General features: G+C 40.1%; 1 protein-coding gene across 2 annotated transcripts in view; it reads left to right on the top strand.

Annotated features, from left to right (window-relative positions):
- Positions 1-11,874: 11,874 nt before the first annotated feature.
- The window catches only part of PIWIL4 (piwi like RNA-mediated gene silencing 4), a 53,385-nt gene continuing 41,262 nt past the window's right edge, over positions 11,875-23,997 (top strand). Inside the window, exons 1-4 of one of the 2 annotated variants that reach the window (XM_033207050.1) lie at positions 11,875-11,958; positions 15,951-16,029; positions 19,854-19,985; positions 22,128-22,342. In XM_033207050.1, coding sequence (XP_033062941.1) covers positions 19,895-19,985; positions 22,128-22,342 — 306 coding nt within the window. In that variant the 5' untranslated portion in view covers positions 11,875-11,958; positions 15,951-16,029; positions 19,854-19,894. Of the gene's footprint in view, positions 11,959-14,701; positions 14,789-15,950; positions 16,030-19,853; positions 19,986-22,127; positions 22,343-23,997 lie in introns of those variants that run through there. The other variant, XM_033207051.1, reaches the window with a different exon arrangement.

The raw sequence follows: 23,997 nt of genomic DNA on the forward strand, positions 1-23,997 counted from the left end.
TTGTTATATTGTCATAATCACCAATTTACTGTTTTAAAAGAATAGAAGGCCGGGCGCGGTGGCTCATGCCTGTAATCCCAGCACTTTGGGAGCCTGACGCGGGCAGATCACGAGGTCAGGAGATTGAGACCATCCTGGCTAACACAGTGAAACCCCATCTCTACTAAAAATACAAAAAATTAGCTGGATGTGGTGGCGGGCACCTGTAGTCCCAGCTATTTAGGAGGCTGAGGCAGGAGAATGGCATGAACCCAGGAGGTGGAGCTTGCAGTGAGCCGAGATCAGGCCACTGCACTCCAGCCTGGGTGACAGAGCAAGACACTGTCTCAAAAAAAAAAAAAAAAAAAAAGGGCAGAGGGAGGAATATTAAGGACTCTGGACATTTCATATGCTTTAGTAGTTTCCTGTAGAACTTTATTATAAAACTATTTCAAGGTCGGTCGCGGTGGCTCACGCCTGCAATCCCAACACTTTGGGAGGCCGAGGTGGGCGGATCACAAGGTCAAGAGATTGAGACCATCCTGGCCAATATGGTGAAACCCCGTCTCTACTAAAAATACAAAAATTTGCTGGGCATGGTGGTGCATGCCTGGAATCCTAGCTACTCGGGAAGCTGAGGCAGGAGAATTGCTTGATCCAGGGAGTTGGAGGTTGCAGTGAGCTGAGATCGTGCCACAGCACTCCAGCCTGGCAACAGAGCGAGACCCCGTCTCAAAAAAAAAAAAAAGCTATTTCAGGTAAGTTTTAAAGAATTGGATTTTTATGACGGATTTATTTTCAGATCTTCAAATGAATGTTTTAAAAACTTCCTGAAGCTGAGTGCAGTGGCTCATGCCTGTAATCACAGCACTTTGGGAGGCCAAGGTGGGCGGGTCCCTTGAGCTCAGGCGTTCAAGATCAGCCTGGGCAACATGGAGAAACCCCGTTACTACAGAAAATACAAAAATTAGCTGGGCATGGTAGCGCGCACTTGTAGTCCCAACGACTTAAGGGGCTGAGGCAGGAGGATCGCTTGAACTTAGAAGGTCAAGGCTACAGTGAGCCAAGATCGCGCCACTGCACTCCAGCCTGGAGACAAAGTGAGATCCTATATCAAAAAAAAAAAAAAAAATTACTGAATCTCACCTAATATACTAAAAAAAAATGCCCTATGAGACCATGAGTGCTAAGCATCTTAATCTGAATTATTTTTAAAAGGGGAAGAAATGGGACTAAAATCAGCAACTTTTAACCAACATTTCTCGAGTGGCATCTATGTGCAGGCACTGTGCTAGGACTTGGGGATGTCAATAAAACTAAAGCAGGGACCCTGCACTCAAAATAGTCTGTTGGACAAGCGTATGCCTTGTCAGGGAAACTATTGTGTAGAGAAATAATCCCAACACATGATATATATGTTAGATCAAATGTAGAACCAAATAATTTAAATAACTCTTAGTAGGAGCCTCAGAGTTGTCAGAGGATTGCATTTCAGGAATGAATGTCCTCCATCAAAAACTAAATCTTCTTAATGTTATTTCTGAGAAATATAAGTGCTGCAGGCTCCAGTCTCAGCACTTTAGGCACCTGATGGTTTTCACTAATACTGCAATTAAAAATAAGTGTTATTATTAAGCATTGCCTTCAAAATGACTAATCTCTATAGGGATTTTGATCTCCTAGCAACTAGGAACACCTGCCCTTTCCCTATGATTTTTCTCGTTCTCATATGTTAAGTACACATTTTAAAAATCTCTGTTCCATTAGCTGAAACTTATTCTGAAATATAATTAAGCACACCCATCTTGGTGATCAAACAGTAACACCTTTAGATAACTTTAGAAAATTTAGGGTTTATCAAGCCTTCTTGGGGAGGTACAAATTTGTGGCTTTGAAGTTAGGATTCTTTGCTGGATGTTTTAATTCACTAATATTTGTTATTTATTAAGCTCCTACTATACACAGGATGCTTTACCTAAGTATTGTTCTATTTTTTAACTCTTCAGTTAAAGACACTGGTCCTTGCCTCCTGGTATCCACGCCCTCCTGTAAACTTTCCCTTTGAGTTTGGTTTGGATTTAGTGACTCACTACAAATGAATAGGAAATGGGAGAAATGCAAGGCTGAAGCTTCTGACATTAGGTTATACAAAGACTGGCTTGCTTTCTTGGGAGCCCTTTCTCACCCTCTAGTTTGGTTGCTCTGAAAGCAGCCAAATGATGTGGCATGAGCTGCCCTGTGGTAGGAAACTGACAAAGGCCTCTGAGATCCTCAGTCCAACAGCTGGCTAAGAACTGAGTCCAGGCTGGGCATGGTGGCTCACGTTTGTAATCCCAGCACTTTGGGAGGCTGAGGCAGGCAGACCATGAGGTCAGGAGATCGAGACCATCCTGGCTAACATGGTGAAACCCCGTCTCTACTAAAAAAATACAAAAAAAATTAGCCGGGCGTGGTGGCACATGCCTGTAGTCCCAGCTACTCAGGAGGCTGAGGCAGGAGAATTGCTTGAACCTGGGAGGCAGAGGTTGTAGTGAGCCGAGATCACGCCATAGCAGTCCAGCCTGGGTGATAGAGCAAGACTCTGTCTCAAAACAAAACAAAACAAAAAACAAAAACAAAAACTGAGTCCTGCCAACCACAACCACACAAGTGAGTTTGGAAATGATTCTCCCCAAGGTGAGCCTTCAGATGAGGCTGACATCCTAACTGCAATCTCAGTGAGAGACCTTGAGCTAGAGGCCCCCAGCTAGGCCACATCAGGATTCCCAACCCGAGGAATTTATGAGATAATAGATGTTTGTTGTTTTAGGGTTTGTTTGTTATGCAGCAATAGATAATGCAGGCATTATCCCAATTTTAGAGATAAGAAAACTGAGAATCAAACACGTTAATCATGGACAATCACGCGGATAGTAACTGAACCAGGATTCTAACAGGTCTATTTGACTCCAAATCTGTGTTCTTTCACTATCATACTCTTTCATTAAGTCTAAGTTTTGCAGTAACTGTGATGTTTGCTACCGTGTCCCAGTTTATGTATGTCTCACTGATCTTTAACTTCTTATGTGGACATGTTTCTCAATGTCTCCGAATTTGAGTTTTCTTATCTATAGGATATATATATATATATATATGTATGTATGTAGATAGATAGATAGATAGATATGTTTCTTATCTATATATGGGGCACATCTCTAGCACTGGCTTACCAAGAGGCTTGCAAGGTCTCAGTGTCTTCAATCCATCTTGAGTTCATTTTTGCATAGGGTATGAAGAAGGGGCCCAGTTTCAATTTTATGCATATGGCCTGCACTTATTCCAGCACCATTTATTGAACAGGGAGTCCTTTCTCTATTGCTTGTTTTTGTCAGCTTTGTCAAAGATCAGATAGTTGTAGGAGTGTGTCCCTATTTCTGGGCTTTCTATTCTGTTCCATGGATCTGTGTGTCTGTTTTTGTAGCAGTACCATGCTGTTTTGGTTACTATAGCCCTGTAGTATAGTTTGAAATTGGGTAGTGTGATGCCTCTAGCTTTGTTCTTTTTGCTTAGGATTGCCTTGTCTATTCTGGCTCTTTTTGGTTCCACATGAATTTTAAAGTAGTTTTTCTAGTTCTGTGAATAATGTCATTGTTAGTTTAATAGGAATAGATTAAATGCTCCTCCTGTTTGGGATACTCTTAATCAGGAGACTGAACTGGCCAATGTGCCAATAGCTTTGTGTGGTGCTATCCTAGATGTCAAGACAGCACATTAGGGAGGTTAGGAAGGTTAGACTAGATTACCCCACACAAATGACAGGCAGAAATCTTGGCATGAAATAATATTATTCATTTATTGAAAAGGGCTGGTGTGATGTAAAGGTGATTAACTCATAGTAGCACAGATAACTTTGCTTTCTGATTCTCACTCTGTAAAGCAAATCAGAGAGATGGACTACAAAGTTCTCCTGGATTTCCACTGGGCTATGTATCTATTTGAGTTTTCAGAGCACAATAAACCCTTGGATGGCAGTATTTTCTGAAGTTTTAAGTGAGTATCTATTTATCATGCCCCATACATAATTAAACATAAAATTCTTAGTAATTCAAATGCCATTTAAAATGTTTCTTCTTTTTATACTTTTCTACATTATATTTATGCTTTCCATGAATCTTAACAAACTCCTTTTGAAGCCAAAAGAAATGAATGTCTTACTCATTACATCTTCCTTGCTCTGTTTGAAAGCACTTTATTTTGCCAGCATTCATCTAGCATGACTAATAAAGTCTTAAACTTATTTTTCATTGTTTTATACTAAAATAATCTAAAGTGTTATATAGCATTTTGGGAAATTAGATGTACTCTACTAGGTTTCTTCTTTAAAGATTTGTCAATGTCCTTTATTATCTAGTAATTCTATAAGCATGTAGCATATACCATTAACCACAATTATTTAGACATCAACTTTGGCAATCCCGTCATTCTGCTTTAAATTCCACTTGCATTCTCTTGATATTATGAATATAATATCTCACTTTATTTGTTAAGTATAACAGTCTGGTGCCTAGACCCTAGACAGTAAACAAGTTGAATTAAGGAAGAAAGATTCAACTTATTTCTATGTATCATAATGTGTGAGAGTAAACAATTTTGTCGTACTTTAAGTAGTCTTCTGCTTTCTTAATTGCCAAAGTTGTTCAGTCATTTGAGAAACATGATTAAGGAGCTGGAATAAAGGTTCTTTATGGAAACGTGAAGTGATGAGAAGAAAAAGCTAGGGGAATTTTCTCATGGTCTTCAAGCATCTTTAATCATTCAACAAATATTTTGCCAAGTTGCTTGGCACTGTTCTAGTTGCTGGGGATAAAACAGTGAACACTCAGGCAAGGCTCAAGTCCTCGTGGTGGAACCTTCTGAAGGAAAGAGAAAATAAACAAGTAACTAACTAAATAATTTTCTATAGCATATGAGGACTCATTGTTCAGAATGATATGCAACATTGTCCGTTTGAACCAGAGCAACAACATCTTGAATGGGGCTGGGTAAAGCAAGCCTGAGACCTGCTGTGCTGCATTCCCAGTAAGTTAGGTATTCTAAGTCACAGGATAAGTTAGGAGGTCAGCACAAGATATAGGTCATAAAGACCTTGCTGATAAAACAAGTTGCAGTAAAGAAGCTGGCTAAAACCCACCAAGACCAAGATGGTGATGAGAGTGACCTCACGTTGTCCTCACTGCTACACTCCCATTAGCACTATGACAGTTCACAAATGCGGAGGCAACATCAGGAAGTTACCCTTATGGTCTAAAAAGGGGAAGCATGAATAATCTACCCCTTGTTTAGCATATAATCAAGAAAAAGCCATAAAAAAGGGCAACCAGCAGCCCATGCTGCTGCTCTGCCTATGAAGTGGCCATTTTTTTATTCCTTTATTTTCTTAATAAACTTGCTTTCATTTTACTTTATGGAATTGCCACGAATTCTTTCTTGTGCGAGATCCAAGAACACTCTCTTGGGGTCTGGATTGGTATCCCTTTCTGGTAACAGCAGCTTTTATCTTTGCTGGGGCCCAAATAAAAGAAAGTGAGTTTTGTATCATGAGGTAGGAAAGAAGTTCCTTTAACAGGGAGAGTACATGAGATTGACCTAAGTAGGAAGAGGGCAGCTCAGAGAAGGTGAACTCTACTGAAGCTGCAATATGGCTATCTACGTTGAGTACTTCCCTACATACATTATCCCATTTTACACTCACAACACCCCCTGTTGAGCTAAGTTTTATAATCCTCTTGTTATAGACAACTGAGAGGCAGAGCTACTCACTTCATATCACACAGCTCCTCACTGCACAGCTAAGGCTGATTCTACATGTCTTGGACTCCAAGGCTACTGGTTTTCCCTGTGAACCACCTTGAGATTAGGTGGATGAAAGATCAACATTCTAAATATTTAAGCTTCTGTTTAGGATTGCTTAGGTAGTTTCTGGAATAAAAGTAAGAAAAAAGACTACATTGGTGGCTTTCAAACTTCTTTTTTAAAAGAGCAGAATCTAATTATCAAACAAAATTTTATGTAGAATCCCAATATATGAAACAGATTAGAATAGAGCAGTCCTGTTGGAGCTGAGTCACTCATGACTCCCCTCACCTGCCAACTCAGGAAATTCCCCCCTCAATGACTAAGCCCCAATGTCCCCTTCTCTTTGCCTAGTGAATATTACCATAGTATTAGGCCTAAACAGGGTCTAAACCAATTAGGATGTTACCAAATTGGAATTTTATTATCTCAAGAAATCTCAGCTTTCATATTCCATGTGGGAAGACTTGACTGGCCATGAAGTCTGACAATAGTGCGGACTGGGGTCATTGTTATTTGAGGTATGAGTTCAGTAAGGAAATTAGTGGGGTTGAGTTCAGTGGTTAACAGAAGGCTTACTGTCCCAATTTTTCAGACTGAGGTCAACAACTCTGAACTTTGTAGATCTTTGGCCTGTTTGTTACTCTTGGTAATGCTCCCTTATTTACAGAGTTGCTAATGAAAGATACCCCTCCATTCCAATCACCCAGCGCTGAGAAAACCAAAAGTTTTAACTGAGTCATAAATTGGGAGCCCTTTCTTGGGGTAACAAAATAAGGCAGCCAATGTTGAGAGAATCTAACTTCTTTGTTTATCCTGGTAGGCCCCAAGCTGGAGCTGGAAAGACACCAAATACGACTCCGCACAATAAAGGGGTAAGTACTGACTTGGGGGAAAGACGGAAGAGCTTTGCTAATTGGGGAAATATTTCCTTTCCCAGTATGAGTGTAGGCGGTCCTGCTCCCTATCCACCTCTATATGTTACCTGTCCTTGGGAGAGATGCATGCACTGCTCTAACAGATTCCATAATTAAACAGAGTAAGTGGACATGCCTGCAGCTCACACAGAAGGGACTACTGCAAAGGACCCAGGTCTACCCTGGCCATTGACATTAGAGGGCCAGGGATCCTCCCTCACCCCACCTTCTGCACGCTTCTGTAGGGCCTGGGAGCCAGTGGCCATCCCTGACCTGATTGCTGCATTCACTGAGTGTGCCTCAACATCTAATCACTTAGTTTGCAGAATGCATATGGGGGTGAGGGCAAGACCATTGTTATCTGTTGGGCACCATAAGCTAGGGCATAGGGCCCACAGTGCTTTTGGGGGCCCATGAAAATGTTTTAATTTCTTTTAAAATCGAAAGAGAAAAAATTTGGCCAGGCATGCTGACTTATGCCTGTAATCCCAGCACTTTGGGATGCCGAGGTGGGCGGATCACCTGAGGTCAGGAGTTTGAGACTATCCTGGCAAACATGGTGAAACCTCGTCTCTACTAAAAATACAAAAATTAGCTGGGTATGGTGGCACACGCCTGTAGTCCCAGCTACTTGGGAGGCTGAGGCAGGAGAATCGCTTGAACCCAGGAGGCAGAGGTTGCAGTGAGCCAAGATCATGCCACTGCACTCCAGCCTGGGCAGCAAGAGTGAGACTCCATCTATTAAAAAAAAAAAAAAAAAAGAGAGAGAGAGAGAGAATTTTTTCCTGTAATGGAAGAAAGAGCTCACAAAGGAAAGTGCTTAGGGCTGAGGAAGGTCAAAATGACACCACTGGGTCATTGTAATGGGAATTCCTGTTGGAGGTGGATGGATTTTCTTAGGCAAAGAGTACTTGTGTGAGGAAGTGCAAACTTAATGGAGAGGAAACTAGGGGAAGAACTAGGGAATAGAAAAGCTCTGTCTTGTAACCATTTCCTCCTATTTTATCTTGTACGTATAGAAATAAATTCTTTCTGTAGCAAAATGGGACAAGGAAGCAGATGAAGCATTTTGGAAAGATTACCATTACAATGTTTAAGCAGTTTAGCGTCTAATGCTTAATGTGAATTTTTCTTTCTCTGAACATGTCGATAATATATTTCTCACAATTTGTTTTAAAAAAGAAAGCAAGACTGTTCATGTTACAGATTCAAGAAGAGTGAAAAAGCATGACAACTAAAGGCAATGCATTATTCTGACCTAACCATATTCTGGGCCAGAAAAAAAAAAATTGCTTTTTTGAGGACACTTAGCAAAATTTAACTATGGACTATAGTTTAATCAGTAGTATTTACCCATTTTAAATCTCCCGATTTAGATGATTGTACTGTGGTTGTATAAGGGAATGAAAAAATATTCTTACTCTCAACAAATACAGTAAGTCCTCAACGTTGTCAGTAGATTCTTGGAAACTTCGACTTTAAGCCAAACAATGTATTATGGAAGCAATTTTACCGTAGGCTGATTAATGTAAACAAGAGTGAAGTTCCTACGGCTTACTTCTGGTCACAAAGATATCACCAAACTTCTAAACATAGGCTCAAAACACTTCTAATATTAAACATTGAAATGTGAGCTAGGCCGGGCGCGGTGGCTCAAGCCTGTAATCCCAGCACTTTGGGAGGCCGAGACGGGCGGATCACGAGGTCAGGAGATCGAGACCATCCTGGCTAACACGGTGAAACCCCGTCTCTACTAAAAAATACAAAAAACTAGCCGGGCGAGGTGGCGGGTGCCTGTAGTCCCAGCTGCTCGGGAGGCTGAGGCAGGAGAATGGCGTGAACCCGGGAGGCAGAGCTTGCAGTGAGCTGAGATCCGGCCACGGCACTCCAGCCTGGGCGACAGAGCGAGACTCCGTCTCAAAAAAAAAAAAAAAAAAAAAAAAGAAATGTGAGCTATACATACATTTAAGAAAGATTAATAAAAACAAGTAAGATAATTATTTACCCACATTTTCCAGTTTAGGGTCATGGGTGGCTGGAACCTATACCAGCAGCTCAGGGTGCAAGGAGGAACCCTTCCTGAACAAGACTCCATTCCATTGCAGGGAACACTCACATCCACACCAACATTCACTTAGACTTGGACCTTGTAGACATGCCAATGAACCTAACACGCACAGCTTTGGGATGTGGGAGGCAACTGGAGTACCCAGATAAAACTCATGTAGACATGGGAAGAATATGCACACTCCAGGGGCCGTGGCTGAAAATAGATTTTTTTCCATCAACATTATAAGGAAATGACATTGAACGAAGCGACATTATTCAAAGACCTGCTGTGCACACTAAACTATTTAAGAGTCAAAGGTCATGATGTCAACTTCTTTGCAAAATGGACCAGAAAAAAAAAAAATGTATGTATATACACACATACACACATACAAAGAAAAAATAATAAGGCAAATATAGCAAAATGTTAATTGGTGAATCTTGGTAAAAGGTTTATGGGCATTCTTTGAGTTATCCTTGCAACTTTTCTATAAATATATTTCAAAATAAAAAGTTAAAAGAATGAAACAGTTCAAAATTAATCCAGTATTATTAAAAGAAGGCCGAATGAAGGTAACACATTGATGCACTAATTCTACAGATGTTCAACCACCTACACCTGTGCCTGAGGAATTAATTCTGTGTTAGCAGGAACCATGGGCATTGTCAAATAAATTAGCTGATGTGAACAGGCCTATACTTGTACATGATCTACCTAATAAAAAATCATTTAAAAAATTAAGTTACAGCCCCAGATGAGACTGAATAACTGAAAAACTAATTTTTACAGCTGACTTGCAGGATGAGGTTAGGCAAGTCTTTGAACTGTGAACTTCTCATTGATAAAATTTAGACACGAATGCTTGGACATTTAGATACTAATGCTTGGAACCATTACCATTTACAGTATTCCACAGCAGGCATGGAATCTGTTTTAGAATGAATACTATATTCTCATATATAGTATTCAGTCTCATAACTGAACTATGTTAGCTTCAGTTTCCTCCCAAATAAACCTGAGATAAGGGCTTGCAAGTGGGTGGTTTATTTTGGTAAGTGACTGCAAGGAACAGGCGAGAGGGCCTGGGAAGAGTGAAATAAGGGAGGGTGAAAATTCAACCCAAGGATGCATTATCAAACTCATCACTTCTGTGGCATCTGGTACTTGACCCTACTGGGGACCCTCTGTGAGGCCAAAGAATGCACCGCACAATTGCCCAGTGGATGGAAGAGGGAGGATTTATCCACATTCTCCCACCCCTTTTGGCCAAAGGTTGCCCCATGAAGGTGTTAACTTGAAGTTTGCTTCTGTGTTAGTATAGCTGAGTGGGTGTCCTGCTGTAGCAGAGAAGCCCTGGAAAGAACTGAGAGATATGGGATTCAGTTGAGGTGTGATGCTATCAGGTTACACTGTGTGCAGCTGATTGCCATAGCAATGGCTGGAGTTGAAAGGTGGACTGAGCAAAATGTGAAGGAAGGGTGGCATGAGACAAGAGGCACCTATGACTAGCAGGATCCATGTGCAATACATGCACATGGAGTGATCTGACACAAGTTTGAAAGTATGACACTGCAAAAATTGTATTGAACTCATTTTTATAAAATTTGTTCACCACACACGATAATAATAATAAATAACGCAATTCTTATTGTGTGGCAAATGCTATACAAACATCATTATTATTATCTCATTTAATCCTCAAAACAATTCTTGGGGTAGACACATCTCAGCGATTCTCAACCAGGAGTGACTTGCCCTTCGGGGTACAGTGAGCCATGTCTAGAGACATTTTTGGCTGTTACAATTAGAGGGAGTGCTATTCCCATCTAGTGAGTTGAGGCGAGAGACACTGCTAAACATTCTGCAAGGCATAGGACAGCCTTCCACAGCAGAGAATTTTCCAGCCCAAAATGTGAATACTGCTGAGGCTGAGGAATCCTAGTGTCACTATCCTCACTTTATAATCAAAGAAACTGAGGCTAAATGAGATTATGTAAATTTCCTTGGGTGAGAAAGCTAGTAAGCAATGGAGTTGGGATACAAACTCTGGTCTGCCTGACTTTAAAGCCATGCATACCTGGAATCTTAGCATACCGCCTCCTTACTGATGGAGAACTTTGCTCCTTAGTTCAGCTAAAACCGAGTTCTTGTCACATTTGCATGACCAGTTAGGCATGCAAATACATTGAAGGGTGAGGAAATAGTTTATTGGGCGAGAAGGAAAAAAAACTTTCAGCAAATCGAGAGGCCCCGACCTCACAGATTCATTCCAGGCCTCACATAGGAACTGAAGAGCCCAGGCTCCTCCCCATTGCAAGTGGTTGGTTCCAACTTGCTGCGGCTTCAACCCCATTCTCCCAGTGTGCAGACGAGTCAGAGGTTCTCTGGGGATCCCCACTTATCTTCCTCCTGCATCTATCACCGCCACAGAGAAAGTACACGTGCATTTTAAAAAGCCTATGTGGAAGGCACAATGTGACTGATTTCTGTGTCGGTTATTATAGTAATCATAGAGGAAAGTTGAAAAATGCAGATAATGATTAGAAATCATCAATATTTCTGATTTTATAACACATTAGTATTTGGAAAATCGAAGGGATCTGACTGTTCAAAGGTCTCGTGTATTCTTAGCCTTTCTTGTCACTCTGTCATGTTACATCAATGCATGTCACATGAAAAGGAATGTGGTATCAGGAGGTGGTAAATTTGGAAAACATGGGCTAGAGACTATTCTTACATTCAGAAACAAAGTACAGATTTTCAGAAGTAGATTCCTTGTCCACATTGTGTTTTCCATCTGCCCCTCCTTTGTAACACAGCAGTTTATGATCACTCACAATTTTCACACTCTTTCATTTTCAAAGAAATCTATTATTATTCATTAGAGTAGTTTCACTGAACCAAGTCCAAGGCTGGCCATCTCTGCCCGAGACCATCATTATCTCTTGCACTTGCCAGCAGTCAGGGTTAATGTGTTCCAAGAGAACCTGGTGAAAGGGTATTCTGATGGAGAATAAATAGAATGGCAGAACAGGGCATAACACACAGGCTTTGAACTTTTTCCTCTAGTAAAAGCTGCATCTAAAGTAAGGCAGATCACCTTCTTGGAGGGAGGAGAGTAGGAGATGAGTGGATACAATGTGAGCTTTACAGGTTGACAGACTTGAATTGGGATCCCAGGTATGCCATATAATGTAGGGCCTTGAGCAAGTCAGTTTGCCTAAGCTTTAATTTCCTAATGTATAAAGCTGGGGCAATAATGCCTGGCATACTGCAGGTATTCAATAAACATCTGCTATTATATTTATTAAATTTTCAGTCCCCAAGTACAGAAAGTTGAATTAATCATATTCTTTGATTCATTTTATATGATTCTCATGGGTCTGTGCAAATTCTATATTATATCGCACTGTCTTTTGCTCTCTCTTTCTCTGCCCCATTCACATTCCTATTTTATTTCCTTATATAAGTACTTAATCTATTGTGTCTGTTCTTGGATATATACGTTTACTTAAAAAATTAGAACATATCCCATACACAGGTGTCCCTAATGTTTTAAAAATTAATGTAATATCTTATCATTGTATAGATCTCAATCTTTTTTTAAGGTTTTCCTTTCTTCAACACAATGTGTTTAAGATCTATCTATCCATGCTGCTAAATATATTTTTAGGTCATTATTTCTGAATGTTAGCCTAGTAATCTACTCCATGTGTCTACCACATTTTACCTACCTGTTGCCCCTTCTGATGGGTACATAAGCTGCCTGCAACTACCTGCCACTCCAAAGAATACTCTGATGAACAGCCTGTACATGTGCCCTTATAACTTCAGCACAAGCTTTTCAACAAATCCAGGGTAGTATTTAATAAAATTCTATGCACATTTATAATTAAAATAATCTTTGAAAAGTAGGAATAGAAGAAAGCTTTCTTAAGATGATAAGGACTATAAACTAGATATTTATAGCAAACATCAAACAAAATGGAGACATTTCAGTCTCTCTAAAATCAGAAAGAAAACAAGAATTCCAACTACCATAGTAACCTTCAACATTGTACTGAAAAATCTGAGCAACATAAGACAAGAAAAACAAATAAAAAGAAAAAGAATAAGAAGGGATGAGACAAAATTATCATTATTTGTAGATGATATGATTACATACAAATTCAATGAAATCAAAAGACAAGCTCTAAGAACTGAGGAATTCAGCAAGCTTGATAAACAATATCAGCTTTACAAAAACCAGTATCACGTGTCTACACTAATAATTACCAAGTATGAAACATGACAAGAAGAGATAGTTCACAATTGTAATAAGAACTATGAAATTTTCAAAAGTTAACTCAGTACATGAGACTTTCATGAAAAAAATTAAACTCTATTAAAAGATACAAAGGACTTTAATAAATGGAGAAATCTAACATTGTAAAAATGTAAGTTCTTCCTAAATTGATTTATATATTGGATACAATGCTATTGAAATTTAAGCAAGATATTTAAAGAAACTTGACGAACTTATTTTAAAATGTATATGGAAGAATAAAGTTTGTGGGCCGGGCGCGGTGGCTCAAGCCTGTAATCCCAGCACTTTGGGAGGCCGAGACGGGCGGATCACGAAGTCAAGAGATCGAGACCATCCTGGCTAACACGGTGAAACCCCGTCTCTACTAAAAATACAAAAAACTAGCCGGGCGACGTGGCGGTGCCTGTAGTCCCAGCTACTCGGGAGGCTGAGGCAGGAGAATGGCGTGAATCCGGGAGGCGGAGCTTGCAGTGAGCTGAGATCAGGCCACTGCACTCCAGCCTGGGTGACAGAGCGAGACTCCTTCTCAAAAAAAAAAAAAAAAAAAAAAAAGAATAAAGTTTGTGAATAAATAAATCAGTTGGAAAAAATGATCAAAGAGCAAAGACTTATCCCACCAGATTCTATGAATAATACAAAGAAATAATGATACATAGTGTTAAAGTCTTGGTGCAGAAATGGAAGGCACAGACTAGATCTATTTATACATGGGAATCTGTCATTTGCTGGAGGTGGCTTCACAAACTATTAGAGAAAGTATGTGCTATTTAACAGATGATGTCAAGGAAGAATGGCTCACTATATGGAGATAAAGTTGGACTTCTATCTCACTCACATTGTATACTTACATATGTGTGAGTGTAAATTCCTGAAGGATAGAAGATACTTGCTGTGAACAGTAAACTTACTAAGTTAATAAAAAGAAAATATGATAGAAAGTCCTTGTCCTTGTAAACTTAGGACAGGTGGAATTTTCTTTTAAAAAGATCCCAAAAGCACAAATTTTAAAATGGCTGAATTTGGCAACATCGAAATTTAGGATTTTGGTTAAAGCATTTCATAGTAAAAATTAACAAGTGATAGATTGGAAGTAGATATTTGCATATTTGCAATTTTTAAAAAAAAGTTTTCTTCCAAATCACAAAGATGGGACACTCTACTGTAAAAATGGGCAACAAATGCGACAGGCAATTTGCAGACTGGATAACTCTAAGAGTATCACATGTATGAAGAGGTACTTACCCTCATTGGTGAGCAGAAAATACAAACTGAAAAAAAAAAAAAAACTATTGTTTGGTGCCACCCAATACACATATGATTGGCAAAAATGGAAAAGGGGGATAATGCCAAATTTTGGGGTAGGGTGGAGGTAATGGGAAGAAAAAAGAAGTCCCGCACAGGCCCACGTGCTCGCGCCAATCCCCACGTCCCAGCGTGCCTTCTCCACCCACGCACGAGCCTCGGACGCATTTCCAGCCCCTGCGTAGGTTGAGGATGCTGGACATCCACCGCCTCCAGGTAGTTTCGCCGTCACAGCCTCGCCGTCTGTAGCCAAAGCAAAACATACCCTAACTGAGACATTGCAGCTCTTGTGGCCACTGTGGGCTCACAGGGAACATGAGTGGAAGGGCCCGAGTGAAAGCCAGAGGCATCGCCCGCAGCCCCAGTGCCACAGAAGTGGGGCACACCCAAGCCTCGCCATTGGTGCGTAAAATGCTTATTGCGCATGGTTTCATTTTCTCCTACCTCTCTCTCTAGCCGGAACTACACCTTCCTCTACTTGTATCTCCTCCTCTCTGTTACGAAGTAGTGTATTACCTTTTCTCTCAAGTTTGAGTCTTTCCAAGGTTCCTTTTAACAGTTTTTTCCTTCTAGGGATCTTGTCTGAGTAAGATATTAATGTAGGTATATTAGCCAGTAAAGAGGACTGAAGAAAAAAAAAAAAAAGAGGACTGAAGATTGGGGACAAATATGTCATTCTCTTTTTCTTTCTGAGTTTTAATTTCATGATTTCGTTTTAAATTGCCTGGTAAAAAGTGATGTGCTTTCATAACATTACACGGGGTATAATCTAATGCAGTTTTTCTGACTAATTAGTATATAAAAATAAATACTGTCACACATGTGGTTTAGATTAAACTACTGTTCTTGAGCAACCACTATAGAGAAGGCTCCTTGCTGGATTTAAGCAACTAGATTGACCTGCCAATAAGCAACTTTGGAGTGATGTTATTAATACAACTACATATTCTTAGCATTTGAAGCAAGTATTCAAATGAGTAGTTTGTGGTCCTTATGCCTTTATTCTCATGAAGCGGTCTTCTCTGGACTTTGTTCATTTTTTAGCAGGCCGAGATAGAGTAACTTCTTGAACAAAGAGCAGTAGTTACTATGAAAAGAGAACATACTAATTGTTCTGTTGGTCTTTTTTGTGGACCTATTTTGGCCCAGTTTATTCAGGCAGAGTCATGATCTGAGCTGGTGACCCGGGGCCTCTGTTCATTTTATGTCCATGGGTCATGGAAGCATGAGGTCCATGTGCATCTGTGCCGCATGTCCTCTGGTGAGCTCCCTGGGCACAAGAATCTCATCTCTGCTTCCTTACACCTCCACCTATAAATATCTTGCGACAGTTGGTACTAAAACTAAAGTTTGATGAGTGAGGAAAACTACAGTATGTCTTTATCCTCTTTTCTGGAATAGGCACTCTCTTCTCATCTCTCAAGGGTTTTACCTGTTAACATTTTCTTTGCCTAGTTCATGGTAATCTGAAGACCTGACACTGTTCTTAGGATAATCTTTTGATTTGTGACTTACCACTATAAATCTGAACAACCCCCCCCCCCTTTTTTTTTTGCCATTTTAGCCTACATCTGTTGATCTTAGTAACAATGAAGCATCCTCTAGCAATGGCTTCTTGGGAACAAGCAGGATTTCAACGAACGGTAAGTGCAACTCAGTCTGTTCATTTAGTCCCATTCTACCTGAATGGAGCAAGAGGAGCCCTGCCAAGCCTTACAGCAGTAGGTCCACCTCTTGCACATCCCGATTTCCTTTCCTTGAAGGATACCCTTTGTCATGTGCCTTTGGGACTCTAACATAGAAGCACATGCTGAATTTCCTGACACCGTTTGGTAGATGGGACTCCACAGATATTAGGAAACAAGTTTCTGTTTTTTTCTATTCACTGAAGAATTTTGAAAAAATACTTTAAAAATCTTTATGGTGTTATATAGGAATACCATTTGATCCAGCAACCCCACTGCTGGATTTCTACCCAAAGGAAAATAAATCATTATATTCAAAATTTATCTGCACTTGTATGTTTCTTGCAGCACTATTCATAATAGCAAAGATATAAAATCAACTTAAGCATTAGATAAAGAAAATGTGGTTTACATATATAAGAGAATACTACTGAGCCATAAAAAGAATGAAAGCATGTCTTGCAGCAACATGGGTGGTTTTTTTTTTTTTTTGAGTTGGAGTTTTGCTCTTGTTGCCCAGGCTGGAGTGCAATGGTGCAATCTCGGCTCACTGCACCCTCCACCTCCTGGGTTCAAGTGATTCCCCTGCCTCAGCCTCCTGAGTAGCTGGGATTACAGGCATATGCTACCATGCCTGGCTAATTTTGTATTTTTAGTAGAAACATGGGGTTTCTCCATGTTGTTCAGGCTGGCCTTGAACTCCCTACCTCAGGTGATCTGCACATCTCGGCTTCCCAAAGTACTGGGATTACAGGTATAAGCCACTGCCCCTGGGCGGCGGCCATTATCTTAACTGAAATAACTCAGAAACAGAAAGTCAAATACTGCATGTTCTTACTTGTAAGTGGAAGCTTAATAATGTGTACACATTGACATAGTGTGTGGAATAATAGACATTGGAGGCTCGGAAGGTTGGGAGGGTGGGAGGGGAGTGAGAAATCACTTAATGGCTGCAATGTACATTATTCAGATGATGGTTACACTAAAAGCTCAGACTTCACACTACGCAATATATCCATGTAACAAAACTATGCTCTTATGCCTTAAATGTATATGAATTTTTTAAAAAGCAAAAACAGTCTGAATGGTATATAAATGCCAATGCCATTGCTTGGAAAGATGGTAGAAACCTGGTATGCATGTAGCCACTGCTCTCTTTCTTCCCCTCCTGTGGTCAACATCACCATTCAATGGTAGCTCTCCTCACTGCAAAGCCAGATTTGGTCTCAGGATACTTGTCAACATGCAACGCAAAGTCACCACAATCACACACTGTGAGTTGGCATGCCCCATGTGTTAGTCTGCTAGGGCTGCCCTGACAAAGTAGTACCAACTAGGTGGCTTAATCAGCAGAAATTTATTTGCTCACCAATCTGGATGCTTAAAGTCTGAGATCAGGTAGGACAGGGCTGGTTTCTTCTGAGGACCCTCTTCTTGGTTTATACATAGCCGACTTCTCCTTGTGTTCACATGATCTTTCCTTTGCATTTCTATGTCCTAATTCCTCTTCTTATGACATCAGTCATACTGGATTAGGAACCACCATAATGACCTCACTTTAACGTAATCACCTATTTAAAGACCCTGTCTCCAAATATGGTCACATTCTGAGGCACCGGGGCTTAAGGCCCATGACCCTGAATAAAACCAGTTAGCCAGGCCGGGCGTGGTGGCTTAGGCCTGTAATCCCAGCACTTTGAGAGGCCAAGGCCAAGGCGGGTGGATCACCTGAGGTCAGAAGTTCAAGACCAGCCTGGCTAAAGGTGAAACCCTGTTTCTACTTTTCTACTAAAAATACAAAAAATTTGCTGGGTGTGGTGGCACACACCTGTAATCCCAGCTGCTCAGGAGGTTGAGGGAGGAGAATCGCTTGAACCTGGGAGGTGAAGGTTGCAGTGAGCCGAGATCGCACTGTTGCGCTCCAGCTTGGGCAACAAGAGCGAAATTCCAATTCCATCTCAAAAAAAGAGAAAAGAAAAGGGGAAAAAAAAAAAACCAGTTAGCCATCTCTCTTGTTCTGACCACAGTGTTTTTTATTTTCCCAAGCAACTGATTTCTAATAAATATGGAAGCTCTAAGCATTAGGTTCTCCCAGGCTCTGAGGGTCTAGTCCCCTCACCCATCTCATGTCTGACTCTGCTATTCCTCGCTGGGAATTTTCCAGTCCTGTGTATGTACCCCTGTGATCCAAACACACAAATGAGCCTGTGAACACAGCAGCCCTGCTCTGACAGGCCCAGTGCCTTCCATTATTTTCAAACATTATTCCATCCTTGTGAATGTTTTTTCACATCCGCCACACATTGTTATGAACAGTGAATGATGAAAATCCTTCATCCTTGGAGGGAAAATTGGAGTTTTCTTTATTTATTTTAAAATATATGTAACATAAAATTTACCACTTTAATTACTTTTAAATGTGCAGTCTTGGGAGATTAACTTCATTTATATTATCGTGCAATCATCACCACCATCCAACTTTAGATCTTTTTTCACCTTGCAAAATTGAAACTCTGTGCTCATTAAATAATAACTCCCATTCCCCGCATCCTCCAGCTCCTGGTAACTGCCATACTATAGTAGCTCGAATTTTCAGAAACCACCTAACATCTTTTGAAACCAAGAGCAATGGCTTATATGGACAATTTAGTGAGGGTAATAGAATTAAACATTAAATACATTTTGTGATTTTCCTGGGAAACTTAGACTCCACTGAGCAGGGGTTGGACAGCATTTGAGCCGGTGGTAGTTCCATGTAGGGTGGTTTCACACAGTGACTACGTCAAAGGCAGTGGTCATGTAGAGTTCTAGAAATTCATATTACTTTGCAGTAACATTTTGTATTTTTATAAAGTTATTTTCAACATGCCAGAAAGTCAGCATCTCCCATACTAATTTAAACAGAAAATACTCATTTGGAAACAGATTTTAATTTCATATTTTCTAGAAGCTATCAGTAAGTGATATGCCCTGAGGTGAAACACTGGCTTTTATTCTTATGGGGAATGACCTAGAATAAAAACTGATGGCAATGTTCCAGGCAGTTTCTCTCTTTTCATTGGGAAATGTCAGGGATTCAGCTTCTTTCTGGGCGGAAGTTGCTGAGGACAGAAGTTAGTCGGTAACCCTTCAGGGTGTTACACAAGAGCTAAGGGCAGGAGAGCTGCCCTCCATAAATAGGTATGGAGAAGGGAATGGGGAGGGAGGGCTTTTTCTTTAGCCAAGAAGAGAAATTACAAGAGCAATAACTACAATATTACAAGAGCAAAAACTAACTCAAGATCTGCTTTTGCTTTTGTGAGACAGGGTCTTGCCCTGTTGCCCAGGCTGGAGTGCGGGCGTGACCATGGCTCACTACTACCCCCACCTTCTGGAGTTGGGTTAAGTGATCCTCCCACCTCAGCCCAGGCACATGTCACCATGCCCAGCTGATTTTTTGTGTTTTTGGTAGAGACAGGGTTTCAACACGTTGCCCAGTCTGGTCTCTAACTCCTGAGCTCAAGTGATCGACCCGCCATGACCTCCTAAAGTGCCGGGACTACAGGCATGAGTCACCACATCTGGCCAAGATCTGTTATTTTTAACAAAACACTCTGTGTTTTCTTCACAATTTTCCATTTTTAGGCTGAAGACTTCTGTATAGTCGTGAATGGTTTCAGCAATACGTGCAAGCTGTATCCAAAACCACAAGTTTGGATTGCAATGCATTTTTGACATAGTAGTTGTAAACAGTATCACTAGAATGTAATATGAGCTGTTACCATATTCTCTTCATGTTTTAGATAAATATGGGATATCTTCTGGTGATGCTGGAAGTACCTCCATGGAAAGAGGTGTGAAAAACAAACAGGACTTTATGGATTTGAGTATCTGTACCAGAGAAAAATTGGCACATGTGAGAGATTGTAAAACAGGTACCCAGTTTTGTGTTACTTACTTTTTTAATGTTACCAAATCTTGCTTAAGGAATTCCAAATTCTAGGTCTAAAATAAATAAGTTTGTATGTTTGCTTAACAGATATTTACTGAACATCTTCTGTGTCCAAGGCGCTGTTAGATGCTTTAGTTTTTCTAGCCTTAATTTTCTCTTTTATTAATAGAAATAATATCTTCCCCAAAATGACATCTCACTTTTGGAAAAGATTTTCTTCATATACTGGGGTTGGAGTTAAAAAGATGTTTCTTTTCTTTCCCAACATGGGAAGTAATAACCTTTCTGGACTTCAGCTGTAAAAAGAAAGACAACCTATTTGGATTCTTTACCCAGATTCCAGGCTCATCCATAAAATTCATGCAAATTGTCAGTATAAGTATTTTCTGGAAAGTAGGTCTGTTGTTTTCATTAGATTCTCAAAAGACGTTGTGGCCCCCTCACGAAAGTTAAAGCTCACTGATGTGGATCAGTGTTTTCCAAACTTTTTAAACCAAAATAAGAAATACATTATTATCCAGCATACACACACTGTCTCCACACAAGTGAAGCAAAAGTTTCATGAAACAGTGCATCTCTTCCATTCTGTTTTATTCCGGTCTTTTCATTAAACATGCGATTCACCTCATCTGATTTCGTAACTGCAGCGCTGATGGGACCCAGCTGCCGTTTGAAAACTATCATGTGTAGACGATCTTGAAGGGTCTTTCCAGCTCCGACAGTCTAGGTTGACTACTCGTTATATGAGCAGCTAAAATATGTTGCTTTGCCATTTCCTCAGGATCTGGGAGAACAAAAGAGATCTGTTATTTAACTAAAATAGCACAGAGGTTTCTTGCTCCTACCAGATGTATACCCCAGGTCAAAGCTGAGGAAATACCGAAGCACAGCTGATACCTTGTATTCCTCACCACCTTGGGGTCTCTGGGTTGCTTTCCTCCATGAGAAAAGCAAAATAGCATCTATTCTATATCATTCTTTTCTTTTCTTTCTTTTTTGAGAGCATCTCACTCGGTTGCCCAGGCTGGAGTGTAATGGTGCGATCTTGGTTCACTGCAGCCTCTGCCTTCCAGGTTCAAGCGATTCTTGTGCTTCCACCTCCCGAGTAGCTGGAATTACAGGCGTGGACCACCATGCCCAGTTAATTTTTGTATTTTTTGTAGAGACAGGGTCTTGCCAGGTTGGCCAGGCTGGTCTCGAACTCCTGGCCTCAAGCTATCCACCCGCCTCAGCCTCCCAAAGTGCTGGGATTAGAGGTGTGAGCCACCATGCCCAGCCCCTATATCATTCTTTCCTGTAAGATCAAAACTGGATGATTCTGTGTAAGGGGAAGTGAGAAGAACCTTCTTCGTGCCCTCCTGGATTCTGCCCTGCGGGGAACTTACACCATCCTGAGCTAACTGACTATGTCGTGGCCATCTCTGATTTTGTCCTATAGACTTTTAAGATGTGAATAAAAATGTCTGTAGGGGGCTGGAAGTCCCAGAAGCACACGTGGCCTCCATGTGTCTGCAGAAAACAGAAGCCCAGAAGCCCTGTCTGTTTTCACGTCGGAAAAATGACAGTTCCTTCCTCTGTCCCCAGCCTTCCCCTTAATCTCTGAGGGTCTTCTCTGAGATTGTTTGGTCTAACCACTGATAGAACTTTTTCAGAATTTTCAGAAATATGATTAACTTTTGATTATTTGGATTTCCCAGAGATTGGGGGTTGTATATTCATAGTAAGAACCAGACTGTTTCTTTATAATATGAGAGCAGTATGATTTCAGAGCAGCATCTGAAAAAATTACTTGAGCTGATTTGAATTGCAGAAAATGAGAGCAGGAAGGCAAGCTCTGAAAGGCGACCTGGAATGGTTGAGTTCAGATGCTTCTCGTCTCATAAGGACAGGAATGTCAGTGTCAGCTCTTATGTTCTTATGAAGCCCGCTTCATGCATGATCCCATTTTAGCTCCCAAAGGTGTTATTAGGCTGCAAATTTTAGGGTTTATCCTGTGTCACTGTGCAAAAATCCTTGCTTTACAGCAACTACTATGCATATGCAAATACATTTTTAAATGAAGTGATTAATATTAACATGATGTGATTTCCTGATTAAAAAATTATTTTTTGTTTGTCATCTTCAGGTTCCAGTGGAATACCTGTGAAACTGGTTACAAACCTCTTTAACTTAGATTTTCCTCAAGACTGGCAGTTATACCAGTACCATGTGACATATGTTCCAGATTTAGCATCTAGAAGGCTGAGAATTGCTTTACTTTATAGTCATAGTGAACTTTCCAACAAAGCAAAAGCATTCGACGGTGCCATCCTTTTTCTGTCACAAAAGCTAGAAGAAAAGGTATAGTATGATTAGTTTTTTCACTGTATATGTGGATGTGTGTTTACTATATGTGTATATATACACACATACACACATATATATGTACACACATATGCAAGGAGATTCCAAAAGGTTTGTGGAAAAATAGAATTAAAAGGTAAAAATTTTAAAAACTACCTTTATTTCTTACCAAGAGTTTTACTAAGGTCAAGACACTTTTGTAAGCAATGATATCAGCCATTTAGTCCATCCCTAAATAACTAAGCGTCCTGGGAATTTAACCATGTCAATGCAGTGTATTTTTTACCTTATTAACTGAAGAAAAATGGGTGCCCTTTACAGATTTTTTAAGATTATAAAACAAAAAGTCAGAAGGAGCCAAATCAGCAGTAAAGTGGATGCCCAATGATTTCCCATTGGAAATTTTGCAAACTTGCCCTTGTTTGTTGAGAAGAATGAGCAGAAGCATTGTTGTCGTACTCTCCAGGGAAGCTTTCCTGGCCATTTTTCTGCTCAAGCTTTGGCAAAATTTCTCAAAACACTTTCATAATAAGTGGATGTTACCATTCTTTGGCCCTCCAGAAAGTCAACAAGCAGAATGTCTTGAGCATCTCAAGAAACTATTGCCATGACCTTTGCTCTTGATGAGCTGGCTTTTGCTTTGACTGGACCACTTCCACCTCTCAGTAGCGATTGCTCTGATTGTGCTTTGTCTTCAGGATTGTACTGGTAAAGCCAGGTTTCATCTCCTCTTACACATTTTTGAAGAAATGCTTCAGGATCTTGATACCATTTATATAAAATTTTTATTGACAGCTCTGCTCTTATCTGCAGCTGATCTGAATACAATGAATTTGGCAACCATAGAATGGAAAGGTTGCTCAACTTTAATTTTTTAGTCAGAATTGTATAAGCTAAACAAATTGACATGTCTGTGGTGTTGGCTGTTGTTTCTACTGTTAATCTTTGGTCTTCTCAGTTATAGCATGAACGAGATGAATTTTTTCTCCTTGCAAATTTGTGTAGGTAGTCTGCAGCAGGCTTCATTTTCAACATTGTCTCATCCCTCCTTAAGATGAGTTATCCATTTGTAAACTGCTGATGTCTTTGTGGCATTGTTCCCATAAACTTTTCATTATACATCCGTGATTTTGCCATTCTTCTACCTACGTATCGCCAAAAATTTGATGTCTGTTCTGCCTTCACTCTTAGCAGAATTCATATTGCTCTGATAGGGGCTCTCTTCAAATTGATGTTTTAATTTTAGTGCCTCACACTGGATCCTGTTAGTATGAGTTTGTTTTGGTGCAGAAATTTAGTACAAGTTAGTAAGAGTTTATTTTGCTGCAAAATTTTTGAAATCCATGCATAGTTTTTTTCATAATAGATATTTCCATGAACTTTTTGAAATCCCCTTATATATACTTACATATTTAAGAGATTAGTTGATTTTCATGACAATTGGAATGAGTGATTCACTCCTTTCCTCTTTCCTGTTCCCCTGCCTGAGAGCTTAAAAAAAGACTTCCTAATTAAGACTTCACTAGTAATTGATTTCTTAATTACGAAGCTGGTCTGGTATTTAAAAAATAAGAGCTATAAGTGTCCTTGAAATAGGCATCTTAAAAAAAAATTCCCAAAGTGGGCAAGACTAAGAAACACCATTTGGCCTG

This window comes from Trachypithecus francoisi, unplaced genomic scaffold (genome assembly GCF_009764315.1).
Source record: "Trachypithecus francoisi isolate TF-2019V2 unplaced genomic scaffold, Tfra_2.0 Lachesis_group8, whole genome shotgun sequence".
NCBI lineage: Eukaryota > Metazoa > Chordata > Mammalia > Primates > Cercopithecidae > Trachypithecus > Trachypithecus francoisi.